This window comes from Megalobrama amblycephala, linkage group LG5, assembly GCF_018812025.1.
Source record: "Megalobrama amblycephala isolate DHTTF-2021 linkage group LG5, ASM1881202v1, whole genome shotgun sequence".
NCBI lineage: Eukaryota > Metazoa > Chordata > Actinopteri > Cypriniformes > Xenocyprididae > Megalobrama > Megalobrama amblycephala.
This window is the reverse complement of record NC_063048.1, coordinates 6,076,690-6,096,949: the sequence shown is the minus strand read 5'-3', so window position 1 is coordinate 6,096,949 and position 20,260 is coordinate 6,076,690. Positions and strand designations below refer to the sequence as shown.

At 36.5% G+C, this 20,260-nt stretch overlaps 2 protein-coding genes across 6 annotated transcripts; one reads left to right on the top strand and one right to left on the bottom strand.

Annotated features, from left to right (window-relative positions):
* Positions 1-86: 86 nt before the first annotated feature.
* Positions 87-5,961, bottom strand: ddo (D-aspartate oxidase). Of its 2 annotated transcripts, XM_048190483.1 has the most exons (6): positions 5,827-5,961; positions 4,291-4,417; positions 2,232-2,415; positions 1,983-2,091; positions 1,724-1,900; positions 87-902 (listed from the first exon to the last, which is right to left on the bottom strand). In XM_048190483.1, the coding sequence occupies exons 3-6, from the start codon at positions 2,401-2,403 to the stop codon at positions 371-373; spliced, it is 990 nt and encodes a 329-aa protein (XP_048046440.1). In that variant the 5' UTR covers positions 2,404-2,415; positions 4,291-4,417; positions 5,827-5,961; the 3' UTR covers positions 87-370. The 2 variants fall into 2 exon arrangements, with proteins under 2 accessions (XP_048046440.1, XP_048046441.1); XM_048190484.1 differs by lacking the exon at positions 4,291-4,417 and having other exon boundaries at positions 5,827-5,960.
* On the top strand, positions 4,449-20,032 carry zbtb24 (zinc finger and BTB domain containing 24). Of its 4 annotated transcripts, none has more exons than XM_048190480.1 (6): positions 4,449-4,818; positions 10,868-11,726; positions 13,254-13,421; positions 15,575-15,742; positions 15,817-15,898; positions 18,975-20,032. In XM_048190480.1, the coding sequence occupies exons 2-6, from the start codon at positions 10,883-10,885 to the stop codon at positions 19,792-19,794; spliced, it is 2,082 nt and encodes a 693-aa protein (XP_048046437.1). In that variant the 5' UTR covers positions 4,449-4,818; positions 10,868-10,882; the 3' UTR covers positions 19,795-20,032. The 4 variants fall into 4 exon arrangements, with proteins under 4 accessions (XP_048046437.1, XP_048046436.1, XP_048046435.1 ...); XM_048190479.1 differs by lacking the exon at positions 4,449-4,818 and adding an exon at positions 4,854-5,249; XM_048190478.1 differs by lacking the exon at positions 4,449-4,818 and adding an exon at positions 6,096-6,242.
* Positions 20,033-20,260: the final 228 nt, after the last annotated feature.

Here is a 20,260-nt window from a genome sequence, read left to right as displayed (position 1 = left end):
CATTTTGATATAAATTATGAGTAAAATTTAGATAAATCTCATTATTAAAGTTGATAAAGGTGAAGTTTGAATGACACAAATAAAGACTTTTCAAACATTTGTTTTTTTACACATTTTATCTTCAAGATTAAATACATTTTACCAACATGTATTGAAAACAGCCTACAAACTGATGATGGAGAAATTAACAAATAAAATGAGTGAGACAGAAATTATTAATAATTTTTTTTAAATATATTTTAGATGCAAAATTATGTTTTATCTATCAAGATTAAAGTGCTATTTCTCATGCACAAATGCAAAGATATCAGTATCATGAGTCAATAAGTGCATGACACAGCAGATTTACATTCTGGCTTGAGGTGGTTTATCAAACAGACTCTTTCAGCAGATTGAGCGCATCCAGTGCCGACCCCCAGCTCAGAGTAACACCACAGCCGTCATGACCGTAGTTATGCACCAGAGGCACCTGACGGCCTTGTACATGCAGATATTCCCGCTCCACCCGCGGGTTCGCCCTGCCCGGCCGCAGTCCCACCCACTCACCCATCACCTGAGCCACTCGTAGGGACGGTTCCAGCCGGATGCAGCGCTCCAGGATCCCCTCGCTGTCCTCTTTATCCACCTCCATCCGCCAGTCGCCCCTCTGCCGTGTGCCTCCAATGTTGACGTACCTGATGCCAGGGTAGATGTAGGTCTTGCCATCTCCATCTCGTACGAAGTTCTTCAGCCAAGGAGCGTCAAGCGTCAACATTTGTCCTCGAACTGGATAGACCTCCTCATCCTTCACCAAAAAGTGTGAGCCAACGCCTGAGCAATTAATAATGGCATCGTAATTCAGGGCCAGTTTATGAAGGTCAGTCACCTTTTCATGAAGGATCTGACCTCCAACTGCTCTAAACCTATTGGAAAATACAGATGAACATATTACCAATTTATTTAGTATTGTAAATACTATGCATTCCATTGGGCTCATTCCCCCTGTAGTCTTTATTTGTTTTATGAATGGGCCCTTTTCACATTTCTAGGGTTCTCAGAAGCAGAAGTCGTCATAGTTGGGTAAACTATCATTTTCAATATAATCTTCTTTATAATTTTTGCATTCCCATTTGCTCCAATAGCAAAAGAAAAAAAAATACATGATAGCATTTCTGTGACTCCAAAACAGGAGATTTACGTTAGTTCACCCAAAAATGAAATTTCTGTCATTAATTACTCACCCTCATTAATTACTCACCCTTTTTATCCCCCATAGAAAGCGACATAATTACCGTCATTCAAGGTTCAGAAAGGTATTAAAGACATTGTTAAAACAGTCAACATGACTACAGTGGTTCAACCTCAAAGGGTTAGTTGACCCAAAAAATGTCTGTCATTAATTACTCAACCTCACGTTGTCCCAAACCTGTAAGACCTTCGTTCATCTTCGGGGCACAAATTAAGATATTTTTCCAATTGCATCATAGTCTTTATTCTCACATAATAACCACAACAGAACAACATGAAGGAAGAGTAATTAATGACAGACATTTCATTTTTGGGTGAACTAACCCTTTAATAATTGAGGAAACGCATCATCAAAGTCTGTGAGAAGGGTGCATTATATGATTTATATTTTTTTATTTAAAACAATAAAATATATTTTTATTTGTATATAGTTCAATATATAACTCTTAACTATATAGTTTATAGAATGTTTATTTAAATTTTTTTTATACAGTACCTTTTTTCTAACCATGGCAAGTAGCTGAGACATTCACACTTTAATGTGGTGAACGCTTGTCCAAACTTATGATTAGGGAAAAGCTTCATTTCTTGATCCGACATGTATCTAAATCCAAACACCAAATCTGCCCAGAAGGGCTTTTTCTCACTGGGTACTTCCTTGAAAATGTGGTACCTAAGAGGACGCAAAGTAGAGATTATGATAAATGAAAACCACATCAATACATCATCTTTTTGTGCGATTACTAGGGTTTTACCCGGAGCTCAAGTACACGCCGGCATCTGCGGCTTGTGGGGAATATGCAATGGCCAGAAGATGATCAAATGACTCCTTGAACCAACGCTGTTGCCGTTCAATAGGGATGTCTAGTAAAACAGTTCAATAACAATTTGATAATCAATTTGACCATTTTTGCATAGAGACTGGCCTAAAAAATTAAAATGCATAATCCCAAACATGCAATTTGCAAATGCAAATTTGATGCATCTGTCAGCGTTCATCTCACCAGGAAACTCAGTCGGTAGGAGGATTCCAGCAGCTCCATCACTGGTAGTGTTAGGCGAGAACTTCTCAGCAATAACAGTTACAGAACAATATGGAAGCGCCTCAGCGATACGCACTGCCGTGGATAAACCCAGCACACCTGCTCCGACCACCGCTGCTTTCACATGCTGCATTTTTCAGCTTGACTACAAGATACAGAAGACATGCTTTAGTGAGCAAATAAACGTCTCTGCAGATATTGATATTTGATTAACTGCAATTCATTCGATTAATCAGCGCATCATGTCATTAATTTGATTAAAAATATATTGATTGACAGCCCTAATTGTTACTCAATATATTATTTATTTACTTTAATTTTTACAATACCTTATGCACTCACTGTAAACCCTAACGCTCAAAATACTTAATTGTTTTGAGTAGGACAAACTTAAATTGAACAAATTAGTTCAGTTAAAATAACTGTTATGAGTATTTAGAACTTTCTTTTTCTTTTGAGGTCACAACACTGAGATATTTTAAGTAAACTAAACTGTTTTATAGTTTTGAGTTGTATGAACTCATTTCTTTTAATTTAGACCAACTTAAGTTTAACTGAAACTGGGCTGGGATTTCTATTTCCCAGCATGCTTTGCTCATGGTACTCGAAAGGGAGAGTAAATGCTAAAATTAAGTGCTATATAATTTTTTTGTGCAAAATTAATGGTAAGGGAGATTTAGTAGTGATTAATATTTTGTTATGCTAATTTAGAAGAGTTTCTGTTAATGTGGGTTTTTAGAGAGTTACCATCATGGTGACAAGTAGCGCACGCGGCTTGGTTTGAGAGCAGGTAAGTTACATGTTTTAAGTTCCTGTACTCATTCAGTAAGTGTTATACCACGCTATTGTTAACATGTTAATTAGCAAGTTGCCATTTTTTGAATAGTCTTATGTTTACAGTGAAGTAAGTAACTCATTTGATTTGGAAGACCTCAAAATAAAAAAGTTAATTAACTAAACATTTTATGTTAATTGCTATTAAAATGTATGAGTTAGCTAACTCAGTACTTCAAGTTAGGAGCAGTTAACATGCATAAGCACTACAAACTCAAAACTTGATAGTTCTACTTCCTTACCTCAAATTTTTTGAGTTAGCCCAACTTATTCGGATTTAAAATGCTCAGAATATCAATAAATATTTACAAAAAAATGTAACATTTTATAAAGATCATTTAAATGCTATTTGAGGTTTATAACATTTAATAAAAACTATTGTTTTTTTCTTTGGAAATATAAGTAAGAGTACAAGTATTCAGAATAAATTGCACTCAAGTAAAGTACAAATACCCCAAAAAACAAGTACAGTAAAGTAAAAGTACTCAAATACTTTACACCCCTGCTAATATTAATTCGAGATAAAAACTGGAACATTATTGTAGCGTTTATGGAAGACTTCATCAACAAAACCTTTATTTATTTATATTTAAGTCACTAAAATTGTAATACGGCTAAATACAGTTTTATAACCTGGAATATTCCTAAATCTTTTTTTGTTTTTGTTGTTCTTTTTTTTAAAGCTAACAAACAAACAAAATCTTCCCTTTCACAAGATACAGACATTTACAGCTATGCAAGAGAACCATAAATTCAGAATTTGTGCCAACAAAGTCAATAAACAACAGACTGGTGACCTACTTACCTGACCATTAGTCTAAATATGTTATGCAACAAAATCACTTTTATAAAAAGTTTTTATAAAACTTTTTTTATAATGTCTTAGTATTCAATATAATAATAATAATAAAAGTACTTTTCATACAGCAACCATATTAGCTTAAACATTATTAAGAAAGCAGGTGTACAGCTGCATAGCAGTAATAAGAAGCATTAATAAAGTTCAGTACAGATAGTATGAATTTTACAACATTGTACAAATGCAATACTTATTAGTACAACTGGAGTAAAGCTAAGGTGAAATTTAACAATGTTAAAAGAACAAGTGCTATTCCAGTATTGGCAGATACTATAGTATTTAAATGTTACATATTTACAGCATCAAGCATTTCGTTCACACACTTACCTCCAAAACCTACTGAGACCAAACCTCAGAGTCTGGGAATTATTAAACACTCTGGCTCTGGCACAAGGCTCGGACTGTTATGTTTGTCCAAACGCATCATGGGAAATTGAGTTTCATGTGTGTTTTTCTGTTACAGATGAAGCACAGATGCGAATATTTAAAACACTAGTTACATATTAGAGTACAACAAATGGTTTTGACTGCAAACGGAACAACATTATGTAGTTATTCTATTCCTTTCAGTTATAAATAAAGGTTTGCGTGTGATGTAATGCGTCGCCAGTACAACAGAGGCGCTGTTCGCAAGCGCAACACTGGGTGACAAATATTACTGTTCCTCCAGGGGGCGCATGGAGGCTCACAAAGACGAATCTCCTTAAAATCCCTGGACGTAAAATCTTTTAAATGCATTTAGCAATAAAATAAAAATGGACAAATGCTCTTACATTCTATATAAAATGATGACTGCATAAAATCCCTTGCGCTTATAAAATGGTTACCACGTGACAACGCCGTCTACAGTGTAAGGTTTGTGCCAGATTACCAAAATCATTTTGTATATTTGTGTAATAGTTAATCCACTCCAGTAGGCTGTGTGTAAGCTCTTCAGTCACAGTAATCTTTCTAATGGTAAAATATAATTATTGTTGGGATTTAATGGATAGATAGTCAATAACAACAGAGACTGTGGGAAAGTACATAAAACAATGCTAGCAAAAATGCAAGCTGTTATCAAAGCCATACAAAATAAAATATTGTGGTTATTATGTGTGAATAAAGACTATTTAGTTGTTTCAGTTGTTGGCAGATTCCTAAAATATAGGTGGTCTAATAACCGTCCCGCCCCTTTTGGAACACAACGCTGCCTTTCTATCCAATAATAAGACTCTAGGATACTGAAATCACGGAACGCATGCTAATTCTCGCGAGATATGTCCGTCTGAAACGGTTCCTTTAAGGTAAGGTCCTGAAAGCTTAATCGTGCATTCTAGTCTTCAGAGAGTAATGTTAGTGTAATTATTGTTTCAAGTGCGGTTCGCAGATTAAACATTGTAATTTATAGATCAGCGCTAGCCCGATATGAGCCTCTTTTAGAGGCGAAAACAAAGCATCTCTTTGTTGCTACACATGGCGCTGGTTTTAAAGCAGTTTATTCATTTGTTATTGTGATCAAAGACCTTTGACACAGATATACATGAAGATTCAGAGTGCGCGCGCGCGCGGGTGTGTGTGACCTATAAAGCGATGTGAGATTTAGGGTGCTTTCACATTAGCACTTTTGGTGCGCACCCGGGTTCGATTGACGTCAGAGTTCGGTACGTTTGGATGATGTGAACGCGGTCTTCTGAACTCGGGTGCGCACCCGCGAACCGTACCCGAGTCCGCTTAAAAAGGGTGGTCTGGGGTGCGGTTCAAGTGAACTCCGGTACGGTTCGCTTCTGATATGAATGCAAACGTACCAAATTGCAGAAGTGAACCGCTATTAATGCCGTATTATTTGATAAAAATGTGTGTTTGTGTGTGTGTTTCACTCACTTTCCCAACGAGCGTGACTGACGTGCTGCAAGCAGAGAGCTGTAGTGTAGCCTTTCTTATTTCTGCTCACCTTCCGTACTACAGTCGCGGCAGATAGAGGCAAGTGTCGTTATGAACAAAACCAACGGTTAAAAAACAAAAATATGAAAGTGAGGAGAGCAACGTTATGCATTTTGCCGCCCTCTCCTGCGCCGTCGTTACTAAGCAACGGAGTAAACAGCTGCTGGTTTGATGACGCAAACGAACCGCGGGTCGGACCCAAATAATATAATGTGAACACAGTCCAGTGGGGGCAGGGGGAGGGGGGAGCAATCGAACTCAGGTTCGGTCCAGGCAATCGAACCAAGTGTGAAAGCACCCTTAATGCACAACACACAATGCACCATACTAGGTTGTGTTTACAGCTCATGAATCATGTAAGCATTGACAGACATCTCTGTAACAACTAATGTGTCAAGTAAATTTGCTTACATTCATACAGTTTGGGTCTAAAGATGGAAATACTATTTTCTTTTAATATAGACCTTTTGAATGATTACCATATTCACGTATAATAGTATTTACATGGTTCTTCAAAAAATCCACCACCATGGATTTACTATGGTAGGGGAGAGTGGGGTAAGATGAGCTATTTTTTTTACTTAGGTGGTCCTCGATGAGGACAATGAGGCAGAAACACAATGAAAGTATTTAAAGTAATTTCAGGATGTTTCCTATCATTTTAAAATGATCAGAATACATCTATGACAAAGGGTTCTAAAAAAATATGGCTTATAAAAAAAGTGTTCCTCTGGCTCAGTTTACCCCAGGTTAGGGGTAAGTTGAGCTGAGTCAGTAGGTGGGTGTAAACTGACCATCTAACTGAATCTGAGACAAACCCATGTGAAATTTTACAGATAATGCACCTTTTTTTAAAAACTAATTTAATAATCAAATTTCCTTTTACAAATATTCATATTTCTTTTTTTTAAAGCTAACTTAAACAACATAAAACCAACCAAATGAAGTTGAAATTTCAGTGTTTAATTGTTTGCATTTCTGAAACAATATGTTGAACTCCAAAGTTGTAACCTTCCCATAAACAGACTAAACAGAGAGTTTGTTGAGTAAAATTAAATAAAAACTGAATTAGAATGAATAAATGTCACTGAAACTAATAAACATTTTAGTCAAAAGGTTCTTGACATGGTAGTTTTTCTGCAATGTCGAAGATGTTAGGCCATTAGAGACTACAAGTGGAAAGATATGATTAAACATCCTCTGGTTCGTATCAGAGAAGGATTTGGTGTACTTGTACACTGTTCCTATCAAATAAACTCGAAAATAAAGATAAACTAAACCAGTTGCGTAATATTACATTTGAAATGACACCAGTTTATACTTCAGATTTAACTTCAATTATTTGCCTTATGGTGGGGTAAGTTAAAGCGCTGGCTCAATTTACCCCCACAGCATAGCTGTCATTTTAGGAAAAGCTAGCTAGCTTACCAATTCAGGATAATATTTAGTTAAATGACTTGCATGGTTTTATACGTTGCTAAATCACTAATATGCATCATAAATATTTTTAGATGTGGACTAATTTGCTTTGATGTAACAGCCATTACATCTTTAATGTTAAAAAATGTTTTTGACAAGCCAAAAAAATTTTTTTAAGTAAATAAGCGACTTCCACTCCTCCCATGTGCTTCTCCTTTTCACAGTCTGGCAGAAATGACGGGTGGTTCTAAAATATATTGTCACATGACAATAAAATTGTACAGTTGCCAAGATACAGGGGGTGGGTCAACTTACCCACTGGCTCATCTTACCTCACTCTCTCCCCTACATACATGGTTCTCAACTGGTTGGTCACAACGGTCACACACAACTCCAAAAGTGTTGGTCTGATGGGTGAAAATATACTTTATTTTAGCGTACTTATTGCGCAAATAATGATTTTACATTCCGTGTCAAATCGACCAAATTTCCCGGCTCAAATTTTTGAGATTGTTAATATTTTTTTTCCGTAGAAAGACAAACATAAATAGTGAGGAAAACCAAAATATTAAATGTCACAGATGTATATTTACTGAGTAATCCACTATTTTTAGAGGGGGGTCAAAAACATTTTCAAAACCACGTTTGGTTTTTGATCACTGAAAATGGGTAAAATTCAACAATTTGAACATGGAGCTGCATTGAGATCCCCATATCTATAGGACTGAACTATATAGGGCCTTGAAAATGAAGCTTTCAAAAGGAAAGTTTATCAAGAATGAGAATCCAGAAGGATATTAAAGCGGAACTCAGTAAGATTTGCGAAGCTCCCCCTACAGCTTCCTTCAGTGAATCACAAGCGCAGCTATGGACTATAACGACTACAGCGCTCACCAGAGCAGTAGTTTTGCAAATACAGTACAAGAAATCTCGATGGAGGTGGGTAATTTTCAAAAATGCCTTATAAAGTCATAATATATACATTGTTTTTGAATTACCATAAAGCATTTTGTCACTCTCGCGTGAACGTGAACACGAGGCGAGATTGTGTCGGGTCGGCGCAGCTCAACTTGCAAGTGCTGTTTTCTGGCGTAGACGTGCCAGAGGGGGTTAGTGCACGCCTCAAACACACCACTACAAGTCAATTAACCATCGTAAGGACTTATAAAACTATTTATGAAGGTAAAGTCACTTAGTTCTGCTTTAAGATATCTTACAGTTACATGCATGTAAACTTTGGAAAAGGAGTATTTATGGCACTCAGATATGTTCTACGTAATTGAGTTGATAGAAAAATACGAGATACAATTCTAGTTTTAACATTATTTGTTCTTCAGATATTCCTCTTTAAAGGAAAAAGTATCAGCTGTGTGCAAAGTGACCCACATTTGGTTTTTGACCACTGAATGTATACAACTGACCAGTTTACTCATGGAGCCGCATTAAGATCTCCATATCTTTGGGACTGAACCATTGAAGGCCTTTAAAATGCATACACCAAAAGGACAGTTGGTTGTGAACCAGAAGCGAAAAGGATTTTAAGATATCTTTAATATTTCTTGAGTTACAAGCATGAAAACTTGAGGCAAAAAACACAAGAAGTGGTTTTTCATTATATGCCAACTGTCACTGTTGGCATATAATGAAACAAAGACTGCTAAAGTCAACAGATTTTACTAATAGACCTACCAATCTCTGTGTAAAAATAAAATAATGATGCTGCCATCTTTTTAAAGTCATTTTTACACCCTTCTAATTTGGCTCCAAATTTCAGGTGAAAATTGGCATTTTTACCCCCATTCGACAAAATAGTGGATTACTCAGTAAATATACCTCTGTGACATTTAATATTTTGGCTTTCATCACTATTTATGTTTGTCTTTCTACAGAAAAAAATTATTAACAAAATCAAAAATTTGAGCTGGGGACCTCTGGTTGCCCAGGTGAAAAAAAAGTACACTTCCATAATGTACTTAAAGTGCTCTATTTTTGCACACTAATTTGGTAATTAATGTACTAAAAATTCTTTTTTATTACTTCTTAAGATAATCTTAAAGGTGCCCTAGATTGTTTTTTTACAAGATGTAATATAAGTGCTAGGTGTCCCCTGAATGTGTCTGTGAAGTTTCAGCTCAAAATACCCCCTAGATTTTTTTTTATTAATTTTTTTAACTGCCTATTTTGGGGCATCATTAACTATGCACTGATTTTTTCAGCACGCCCCCTTTAAGAGATGCGCTCCCTCTGCCCCACGAGCTCTCGACTATATATACATTGCATAAACAAAGTTCACACAGCTAATATAACCCTCAAATGGATCTTTACAAGATGTTCGTCATGCATGCTGTATGCATGCTTCGAATTATGTGAGTAAAGTATTTATTTAGATGGTTACGTTTGATTCTGTGTGAGTTTGAGGCTATGCTCTGTGGCTAAAGCTAACATTACACACTGTTGGAGAGATTTATAAAGTATGAAGTTTTGTTTATGCATTATACAGACTGCACGTGTTTAAAAATGAAAACGACTCTCGTCTCCGTGAATTCAGTAAGAAACGATGGTAACGATGGTAACTTTAACCATGTTAAATGTTGTAAACTTTAAGCATGTTGCTAATATACTGTTAAATGTAACAGTATATTAGCAACATGCTAATGAGACATTTAGAAAGACAATTTACAAATATCACTAAAAATATCATGATATCATGGATCATGTCAGTTATTATTGCTCCATCTGCCATTTTTCGCTGTTGTTCTTGCTTGCTTACCTTGTCTGTGCACAGATCCAGACGTTAATACTGCCTTTCCTTGTCTAATGCGTCGAATGGGCTGGCATTATGCAAATATTGGGGTCATACATATTAATGATCCCGACTGTTACGTAACAGTCGGTGTTATGTTGAGATCCGAGTGTTTTCCGGAAGTCTTTTAAACAAATGAGATTTACGTAAGAAGGAGGAAACAATGGGGTTTGAAACTCAATGTATGTCTTTTCCATGTACTGAACTCTTGTTATTCAACTATGCCGAGGTAAATTCAAATTCTGATTCTAGGGCACCTTTAAGAACATCTAAGTGTACTCAACTGTGCTATTTTGAGACACCATGAATATGAACTAAAATGTGCTTTTAACATACTATCTCTGTATTGAAAAAATATATTTAGTTGCCACTGTGAACGTATACTTTAAATTTATATTATTAATTTAAATTTATATTATTAATGCTTTTTGGCTTGTTTGCATAGCATAAACCTTTTTCAACACCCCCACTCCCTCAAAACAATACACTTTAGTTGTCAGATAAACCTGGTATTGTATATTAGGAATATTGTTAGAAAAATTTATGTTACTTGGTAGAATCTAGTCAAATTAGACAGATGCCAACATGGACAGGTTGTGTGACATGCCCTCATCTTCAAAAACCATGAACAAATCTACCCAAAGAAAAAAGACAATACGATCCAGACTACATGAAATATGGGTTTGATATTGTGTTGTTCACCACCTGATGCCCATCTAAACCCACTGCTCTATTGTAAACTTAATTTGTCCTTTTTAGATTCATAACGGCATCATGTCTGCGCCGTCTCTAGCGCCAGCATCGTCGGTCCTCACCCTGCATTCAAAAACACACAAGGACACCATCCTGCATAAATTTGACAAACTCAGAAGAAGGGAACTGCTCTGTGACATAACCCTTATTGTAGAAGACGTGCACTTCAAGGCGCACAAGGCTCTTTTAGCAGCGAGCAGTGAATACTTCTCAGTAATGTTCACTGCTGAAGATCAGGTAAGCCAGTCGGTGTACAAGCTGGATGGCATGCCTGCGAAAACCTTCGCGACTGTGCTTGAGTTCATCTACAGCGCAAATGTGTTGGTGGACGAGAGTAGCTCTGAGCAGCTGCTTGACATGGCCCGCTTCCTGGACATCCCAGATTTGCTCAAAGCCCACGAGGACCTTCAAAAGGACAGTTCAACGGTTGAAAATGTGATGTCTGCTGAGGGAGGGGGTGTTGATGACTGCATACAGACAAAGCGTAAAAGAGGGCGCCCGAAAAAGTGCATGTTCACTCAGGATTTAAGCCAAAAAGAGAGTCCAGAAAGCGGTTTACCAACACAGACTAGCTCTGAGACTCAAGAGCCTTCAGAACCTCTCTTAGATCCCACTTCACCACCAAGAGATTTAAGTGACAGCGACTACAACCCCAGAGAGGACAGACCCCGTCACAGCAAGCGCAAAATAAGGCAGCCTGTCAAACTGAAGGGATACAGGTTAGGAGACAATCTGACTGAGCAGAAGGAGCCGGGGAAGAGAGGGCGAAAGAGGAAGTACCCAGACACAGAGGCCAGATGTGAAGAGTGTGGGAAGGTTTTTAAAAGCCATCTCTTTCTGAAGATACATCAACGAACTCATACAGGTACACCTCATTTATATTGTACACTAAGCATTTTGTTATGTCCCTGAGGCATTTGTACTTAGAAACTATTTAACAAAATGTGCAGTGTCTATACTTTTTGGCAATATTGTGTTACTTTCTTGTGAAAAATATTTTCTTAAAAAAAAAAAAAGCGCAATATATTTTATAAAAAACGACTATAAAGCTATGCCCCTCAGTCTGAACTCAACCCTGTCACGCCAACCATTCTTCGCCTATAATAAATTAGACTCCACCCATATGTGACATCATTTACCAGAAATGACATCATTCAGGTCTCTTTAACAGTGGTTCAGAAGATGGTAAGTAATAGCATATTTTTTTATGAATATTTTTGAGGCGTATTAGAGTCAGGGAGGGTATTGTCAAGCTTAAAGGGTTAGTTCACCCAAAAATGAAAATTCTGTCATATATTACTCACCCTCATGTCGTTCCACACCCGTAAGACCTTTGTTAATCTTCAGAACGCAAATTAAGATATTTTTGTTGAAATCCTTTATAATACTAATATTGAACCACTGTACTCTCAAGAACTGATTTAAATATGTTTTTAGTACATTAATTGATCTTGAGAGAGGAAATGTCATTGCTCCCTATGGAGGCCTCACGGAGACATTGGATTTCAACAAACATATCGTAATTTTCCTTCCGAAGATTAACTAAGGTCTTACGGGAGTGGAACGGCATGAGGGTGAGTAATAAATGACAGAATTTTCATTTTTGGGTGAACTAACCCTTTAACAACTCAACCCCATCACATAAAATTAAAATTGAAAATTACTATTTTTCGAAATCCTATTTTAATCCATAAGTATTTACAATGTACTTATTTCATTGCTGCCATATATGGTCTACTTCCCTACACTGCAAGAGAAGCAGTGGCCATTTTGAGCAAAAAACCTCAACCCCATCACACTCAACTCTCACATATCTGTATATTTCTCATTGTTTTGGGGTTGAAAACTTGTGACAGGTTGTGACCACAGACAGAGTTTTTTATTTTTAACTTCAGTCAAATGTGAAAATTCTCATAAATGTTACATTTGTAGTTGTTCAGTTGTTATGAGGGACACATGAGCAGTAGGTATATATTTGTTTTATAGCAAGTTTTGTGTAGAAACCTTTTTAAACCCATTCCATTTTGTCTGCTATGGGGTTGAGAATTAAATCTGGAAAATAAATAAATAAATAAATAAATAAAAGGTCTTTAATGCCTGAGGTGGGTAAATATAAGAGGTTTGATATGTGCCTAATGATGTGGGGTATTTGGAAAATAATTATATGTAGTTTAAAAAAAAAATCCAAGTTGAAATATTACCGAATCCCAGGAATGACCCATAACCGACTAGAAAGTAACAATGATGAACGGAGACATGAAAAATACAAACAGTTAGACATAAAATGAAAGGTTTGTTGGGTAACATTTTACAATAAGGTTTCATTTGTTAACATTGAGTTTGTGAAAAGTGTCCATTGGAAATCTCAATGTAAAATGACCTTTTTATGCAGGTGAAAAACCGTTCAGATGCAGTGTTTGTGGGAAGGGTTTCACCCAGAAACACACTCTTTTGGTTCATCAGCGCATGCACACGGGAGAAAAGCCCTTCATCTGCACCATATGCTCCAAAGCGCTGTCCACCAAACACTCCCTACTGGAGCACATGAACCTACACGCAGGTGACTACACAACTACTGCACAAACATACCAAATCACTGCTCCAACTTCAAACGTTTGGGCTAAGATTACAGTTTTTTCACAATTGCCAAGACACATTTCTTGAAACCCTCACCCATTCTCTCACAACATTAAACACAAAGCCAAATCTTCAAACTAAACTCACAAAACCCCTGACTCTTCTGGCAAAATCAAACAATCAAACAAAATCATACTCACAGCCAATCAATATATATAAACACTACAGATCATTCATTAGACACTAAAAATGGAGAACGCAGCATCCAAAGCATGGAGTTACAGAAAAAAGTATTGTAATCACAACTTTTTTGTTTGATTTTTGACCTTTTGTATTCAGGCTATTGTAGTAGGGTCATTCCGTGTCAACTCAACCAGAGGTCCCCAGCTCAAATTTTTGATTTGGTTAATTTTTTTTTTTTTCTGTAGAAAGACAAACATAAATAGTGATTTAAAGCCAAAATATTAAATGTCACAGATGTATATTTACTGAGTAATTCACTATTTTGTAGAGAGGGGGGTCAAAATGTCAATTTTCACCTGAGATTTGGAGCCAAATTAGAGGGGTGTAAAAATGACTTTAGAAAGATGGCAGCTTCATTATTTTATTTGTACACAGAGATTGGTAGGTCTATAAGTAAAATCTGTTAACTTTAGCTATCTTTGTTGCATTATATGCCAACGGTGACAGTTCAAAAAAGGCAAAAACCACTTCTTGTGTTTTTTGCCTCAAGTGGAGCTGCTTTGAGATCCCCATATCTATAGGACTGAACTATATAGGGCCTTGAAAATGAAGCTTTCAAAAGGAAAGTTTATTAAGAATGAGAACCTAGAAGGATATTAAGATATCTTGAATACTCTTAGAGTTACAAGCATGTAAACTTTGAAAAATGAATAATTATGGCACTCAGACAGATATGTTCTATGTAATTGAGTTGATAGAAAAACACAAAATACATTTCTAGTTTTAACATTATTTGTTCTTCAGATATTCCTCTTTAAAAGAAAAAAGTAGCTGTGTGCAAAGTGACCCACATTTGGTTTTTGACTACTGAAAATGTGTACAATTTACCAATTTACTCATGGAGCCACATTAAGATCTCCATATCTCTGAAATTGAACCATTGAGGGCCTTTAAAATGAAGATACCAAAAGGACAGTTGGTTATGAACCAGAATCTAAAAGGATATTAAGATATTTTTAATACTTCTTGAGTTACAGGCATGCAAACTTAAAGGCAAAAAACACAAGAAGTGCTTTTTGCCTTTTTTGAACTGTCACTTTTGGCATATAATGCAACAAAGATTGCTAAAGTCAACAGATTTTACTAATAGACCTACCAATCTATGAGTAAAAATAGAATAATGATGTTGCCATCTTTCTAAAGTCATTTTTACACCTTTCTAATTTGGCTCCAGATCTCAGGTGAAAATTGTCATTTTGACCCCCATTTGACAAATGGGTTTTGGCCAGAGAATGGGGTTCAGAGAATGGGGTTTAGGCCCTGTCCCAAATGGCACACTTCATGTGCACTTTCGGTCTTGTGGACTTACAATGGCTGCTGCGTGTACATGTCCATTAAGTCCACAAGACCGTAGGGTGTCCCATTCGTCATTTAAGCTTAAAGAAGGGTGCTCGTGAGCGCCCCTTTTGCGGCTGCTATGCGCCCTCGATGCGTATTTCTGCTGAGCCCGCAAGACTGTGAGCTACGCAGAGGACTTTACTCGGAGGAAGACAGTGAGGGTTTAGGGTGCCTTTGGGACAGGGCCCTAGTCTTAGCAAATCCAGCAAAGATGCATTAAATTGATCAATTGTAACAGTAAAGACATTTAGAATGTTACAAAATATTTATTTGATGATAATAATAAGAAATGTTTCTTCAGCAGCAGTTGATTTCTGAAGGATCATGTGACACTGAAGACTGGAGTAATGATGCTGAAAATTCAGCTTTGCCATTGCAGGAATAAATTACATTTTCAAAATATATTCAAATAGAAAACACAATAATATTTCACAATTTTACTGTTTTTACTTTATTTTTTTATCAAATAAATGTAAAAAACATTGGTCATATTATGATATAGTACATGACCAAAACACCTGAATATATTTATATAATATATTTGTCTTTCCGCAGAGAATAAATCTTTCAGTTGTGACCAGTGTGAGAAAAGCTTCAGTCAGAAGCGGCAGCTGAAAAGCCATTACCGCGTTCACACTGGAAAAGCTTTACCGGAGTGTGCGCAGTGTCATCATAAATTTATGGATGCAGCTCAGCTGAAGAAGCACCTGAGAACTCACACTGGTAATAAACAGATCACACTTCACAGCAGTTTGCATACTATCCGTGCTGTATGAACACCTGTGTTATTACTGCAGGTGAGAAGCCGTTTACATGCGAAATCTGTGGGAAGTGTTTCACAGCCAAGAGCACACTCCAGACGCACATCAGGATACACAGGTCAGAAATCAACATATTAAAATGACATTAACGTATTAAGACACCGCTGGTGAAGAGGGTAAAAAATTCAAACTGATAGATATCACCATGCTTCCCTAGTTGACAGATTGCATTAAGAATTGCAGACATTTTTTTGTATTGCAGGCTGTCTTAAATATTATGTTTAAATATTCAAATGAGGCATTGTGTAATTAAAAATGCACTAATTTGCATATATTTCCAGAACAGAAATCTGAACGTGAAGAGTTTTTACAGATTTTTGGATATCTTTTTATCACCCCATAAATCAGAAACACTGTCAACAGCCAGAAAAAGAATACATTTGCATCATGTTTTAAGAAATAAAATCAGGCGAATGATCGATGAACAAACCCCTCTGTAAAAACCTTCAGAATATAGATAGAAATGAATATAAAGCTCAGGGTTCCCACGCCCCTTGAAAGTACTTGGATTTCAGACACATGAATTCAAGGCCTGGAAAGTACTTGAAAACAAGTATTGGTCCTTGAAAGTGCTTGAATTAAATATGAAATAAATTTTGTGAAAATTATAACACGCCCCTCTTAGTCCTAGTACTGTTTTGGAACCAAACAGATATCGCCCCCCCACTGACTACCATAGTAGGAAAAATAATTACTATGGTAGTCAATGGGGGGTGAGATCTGCTTGGTTATTGACATTCTTCCAAATAGCTTTTTTTTTTGTGTACAGCAGAACAATAAAATTCAAACAGGTTTGGGACAACTTGAAGGTGAATAAATGACAGAATTTTCATTTTTGAGTGAACTAACCCTTTAAAAAGTCAAAATTGCATGATTATATTGCGTGTCTTATAAAGTCAGAATTGTGATATATAAATTACAATTCAGATTTTTTTCCTCAGAAGCTCATTTATATCTCTCAATTCTGACTTTCTTTTCTCAGAATTGCAAGCTTATATCTATAATACATTGTATATATTCTGACTTTAAGCCACAATTACGATCCATATAATATTTTTTTTTTCTCTCAATTGCAAAATGTATATAATATTCTCTCTATATGATGTTTTTTACTCAAGTAATGATTCATAAAAAATGAAAACCAAAACTAGTATGGAATAATTGTTAACATTAGGGATAAGAAAGCTGCAAACAGTTTTAATTTATTTCCAAAATTAATGTACAAATGATTCTGTACCTCTTCCGGGTTAAAATGGATGCAAATGCAATCGGAGGATTAAAATGTTAAGTACTGCAGGAGGTCTTTCATGACGCTTCATATGTGATGTGAATTTGATAGGTGCTTGATGTAAAATAAACTGTGCTTTAAAAAGTCCTTGAAAGTCCTTGAATCTGGTGTTCATGAAAGAGTGGGAACCCTAAAAACTGCTGAAGTTGAGATTTCTGGGCTTTAAATATATGTATTGTAATTGAAATCTACAGCTGCAAATATATAAAGTGAAATAAAATGTTATCCATCTTTTTCCCACGCCCCATGACACAATAAGCGAAAGGTTCGCTCTATGAACGCAATAAGCATTTTCAAAAACTGGGTAGAATGAAATGACATTATTCTACTCACCCTTCAACCATCGAACATTAAAGGTTTAGTTCACTTCAGAATTAAATTTTCCTGATAATTTACTCACCCCCATGTCATCCAAAATGTTCATGTCTTTCTTTCGTCAGTCGAAAAGAAATTAAGGTTTTTGAGGAAAACATTCCAGGATTATTCTCCTTATAGTGGACTTCAACAGTTACGAACTGTTGCCTACTACTTTAAAGGGCTTTACACAATCCCAGACGAGGAATAAGGTCGCACGTGACCTTTCCACCGTGATTACGTAATGCGTGGCACATCACAGAGCAGTGCAAGACGAGCATTTGTAGTTAAAAAGTATATACTTTTTAAAAAATTTTGACAATTTGTTTGAATCGTTTCGCTAGATAAGACCCTTATTTCTTCATCTGGGATCATGTAGAGCTCTTTGAAGCTGCACTGAAACTGACATTTGGACCTTCAACCCGTTAAACCCCAGTGAAGTCCACTATATGGAGAAAAATGCTGGAATGTTTTCCTCAAAAACCTTCATTTCTTTTCGACTGAAGAAAGAAAGACATGAACATCTTGAATGACATTGGGGTGAGTAAATTAACACAAAATGTTCATTCTGAAGTGAACTAATCATTTAAAAGGAAATTTAAAAGTGAAAAAGCATTAAAAAACAACTACAACAGACCATGAATAACCCCAAAAGCTTGAATATTTCTGCAGCAATATTATGGACAGCTTAAATATAACTGTAGTAATATATGTCTGTACTATATAACGTGTTGCCTTAATCAAAAATGTTCATTAACTGGAACAGTAAGTGATTTGCGTCATTTTGACGGAAAATTTGATAAATTGTATTTACCTGCTTGATAAATATTCTAGAAAACACTGTTAATGTGGATTAGAAGTGAAAAGTGGAGACAATTATCTTTTTAATACTGTTACAGCAGAATACAAAGGAAAAAAGAAAATAATCAGGAGGAAAAGAATGCTGTGACTGAAAAGAGTCATAGATATTCTTGTTATAATTTGCCACATTAAAATACCAAGTGTTACGCTCATTCAGCCAAATTTACTAATAAGGATTATTTGTAGAGCAACCTTATGATTTGAAATGATTTATTACAGTCTTTTTGAGTGGAACTTCCCCAAACCAAAAGTGCCTCTCTTATAATCTGAAATGAAGTTGGCTCATTAGGAAAAAGGTGGATATAAATCAGACAAATGATATATAAACAAACAAATCAGTAAAAATCTTGAGAATATAGATATAGATAGCTGCTGAAGTGGAGATTTCTGACTCATTGCAAGAGAAAAAATGGCCTTTAAAGATATGAATTGTAATTGAAATCTACATATGCAAATAGATAAAGTGCAATAAAATAAACACTTAAAAGTGGATTATGGATGTTTTCTTTCCACTTGTCTGAAATAAGTTATAAAAAGCCCAAATCTAAAACTGACCAGTGCATGAAAAAACAATGTTTTTGCCTTAATGTTCCAGATTTGCATGTTAAAACAAATCTTTCTTGTGATCCAGAGGAGAGAAGCCATACGTCTGCAACATCTGTGATAAGACCTTCTCCGACCCCAGTGCCAGGAGGCGTCACGTGGCGTCTCACACGGGTAAAAAGCCGTTCACGTGTTCTGTCTGCAACCTGTCGTTTGCCCGAATGGACAACCTTAAAGCTCACACCAAGACCCACAAGAAAGAGCGTCAACAAGGAGAAGCTGAGAGCACGGGACCTGCCGAGGCGGAGGCCCCCTCAGGAGCCGGAGAAATGCACAGCATCCTCCAACTTCAGCCGTACCAGCTTCCCGCCCACGCCGAGCAGGAAATCCAGCTGGTGGTGACCAGCGAGGTGGAAAACATCAACCTGGGTCAGGATCAAGGTATCAGCATCATCACTGCAGAAGATACTTCTGTGGAGCAGGGTCTCAACCTTCTCACCCAACCTGCTGGTCACGTCCAAAACCTGGCGCTGGTCACGCCGGACGGATTAGACGGCGGTACTCAAATTCAAACCATCAGCGTCTTGGGAAGTCAAGTGAGCAGCGGACCACCGGAGCAAATGCACGTCATCACGCTGACAAAAGAAGCTATGGAGCAACTGCAGGTTCATCACGGAGCTCCGCAGCAGCTGCAGGTGATCCACCAACTGTCCGAGACCTCCGATGAAAATCCCAGCCGGCCGAGTCCAACAGGAGGCATTCACATCAGCAGTCAGAGTGGGCAGCCCATCTCCATCAGCCAGACCAGCGAGCAGATTCCCAGCGATCAGATTCAGGGTCAAACCTTCCAGATCCAGGCTGGAACGGTCTCGTACCTCTACACCACCAGCATGACCCCGCAAAACTGAACCGACACAACTGTATGAATCCTTTAGGACTCCCTCATAATGCTGATGCTTGTCCTCTTTTGATGTAAATGGTTCCATTTTTTTATACAGTAAAGCTGACTGAGAATAAGCAGAAACATCTTTTTTTTTTTTTTTTTTAGATAATGGCTGCAATATGGATCATGAAGTCTAACCATTATTAAATTGTTTTTGTACTTGACTAAAGATAATAAAGGGTTCACATACATATAACTCCAAATATATTTGTCCAAAATCCATTTATTTAAGTGACACAGGAACAGTTTGCCCATTGCCGTAATGCAAAAGTTTTTATTTTATACAATTTCTGTAATGCAAAAAAATCATATTAATGATAATTTGATATTCTTTACTGTAAAGCAATGAAAATGGCAATTGCAGTTATATATATATATATATATATATATATATATATATATATATATCACATATAATAATAATTTATTTA

What these genes read in the sequence shown, in the direction of transcription:
- zbtb24 (XM_048190477.1), top strand. Translation starts at nt 8,173, where the DNA reads ATGGACTATAACGACTACAGCGCTCACCAGAGCAGTAGTTTTGCAAAT. An exon ending in ACATCAACGAACTCATACAG is followed by an intron (nt 11,727 to 13,253) that starts GTACACCTCATT and finishes CTTTTTATGCAG; the next exon opens with GTGAAAAACCGTTCAGATGC. An exon ending in ACGCACATCAGGATACACAG is followed by an intron (nt 15,899 to 18,974) that starts GTCAGAAATCAA and finishes CTTGTGATCCAG; the next exon opens with AGGAGAGAAGCCATACGTCT.
- ddo (XM_048190483.1), bottom strand. Translation starts at nt 2,403, where the DNA reads ATGCAGCATGTGAAAGCAGCGGTGGTCGGAGCAGGTGTGCTGGGTTTA. An exon ending in CCTACCGACTGAGTTTCCTG is followed by an intron (nt 2,092 to 2,231) that starts GTGAGATGAACG and finishes CTGTTTTACTAG; the next exon opens with ACATCCCTATTGAACGGCAA. An exon ending in GGCGTGTACTTGAGCTCCGG is followed by an intron (nt 1,901 to 1,982) that starts GTAAAACCCTAG and finishes GCGTCCTCTTAG; the next exon opens with GTACCACATTTTCAAGGAAG.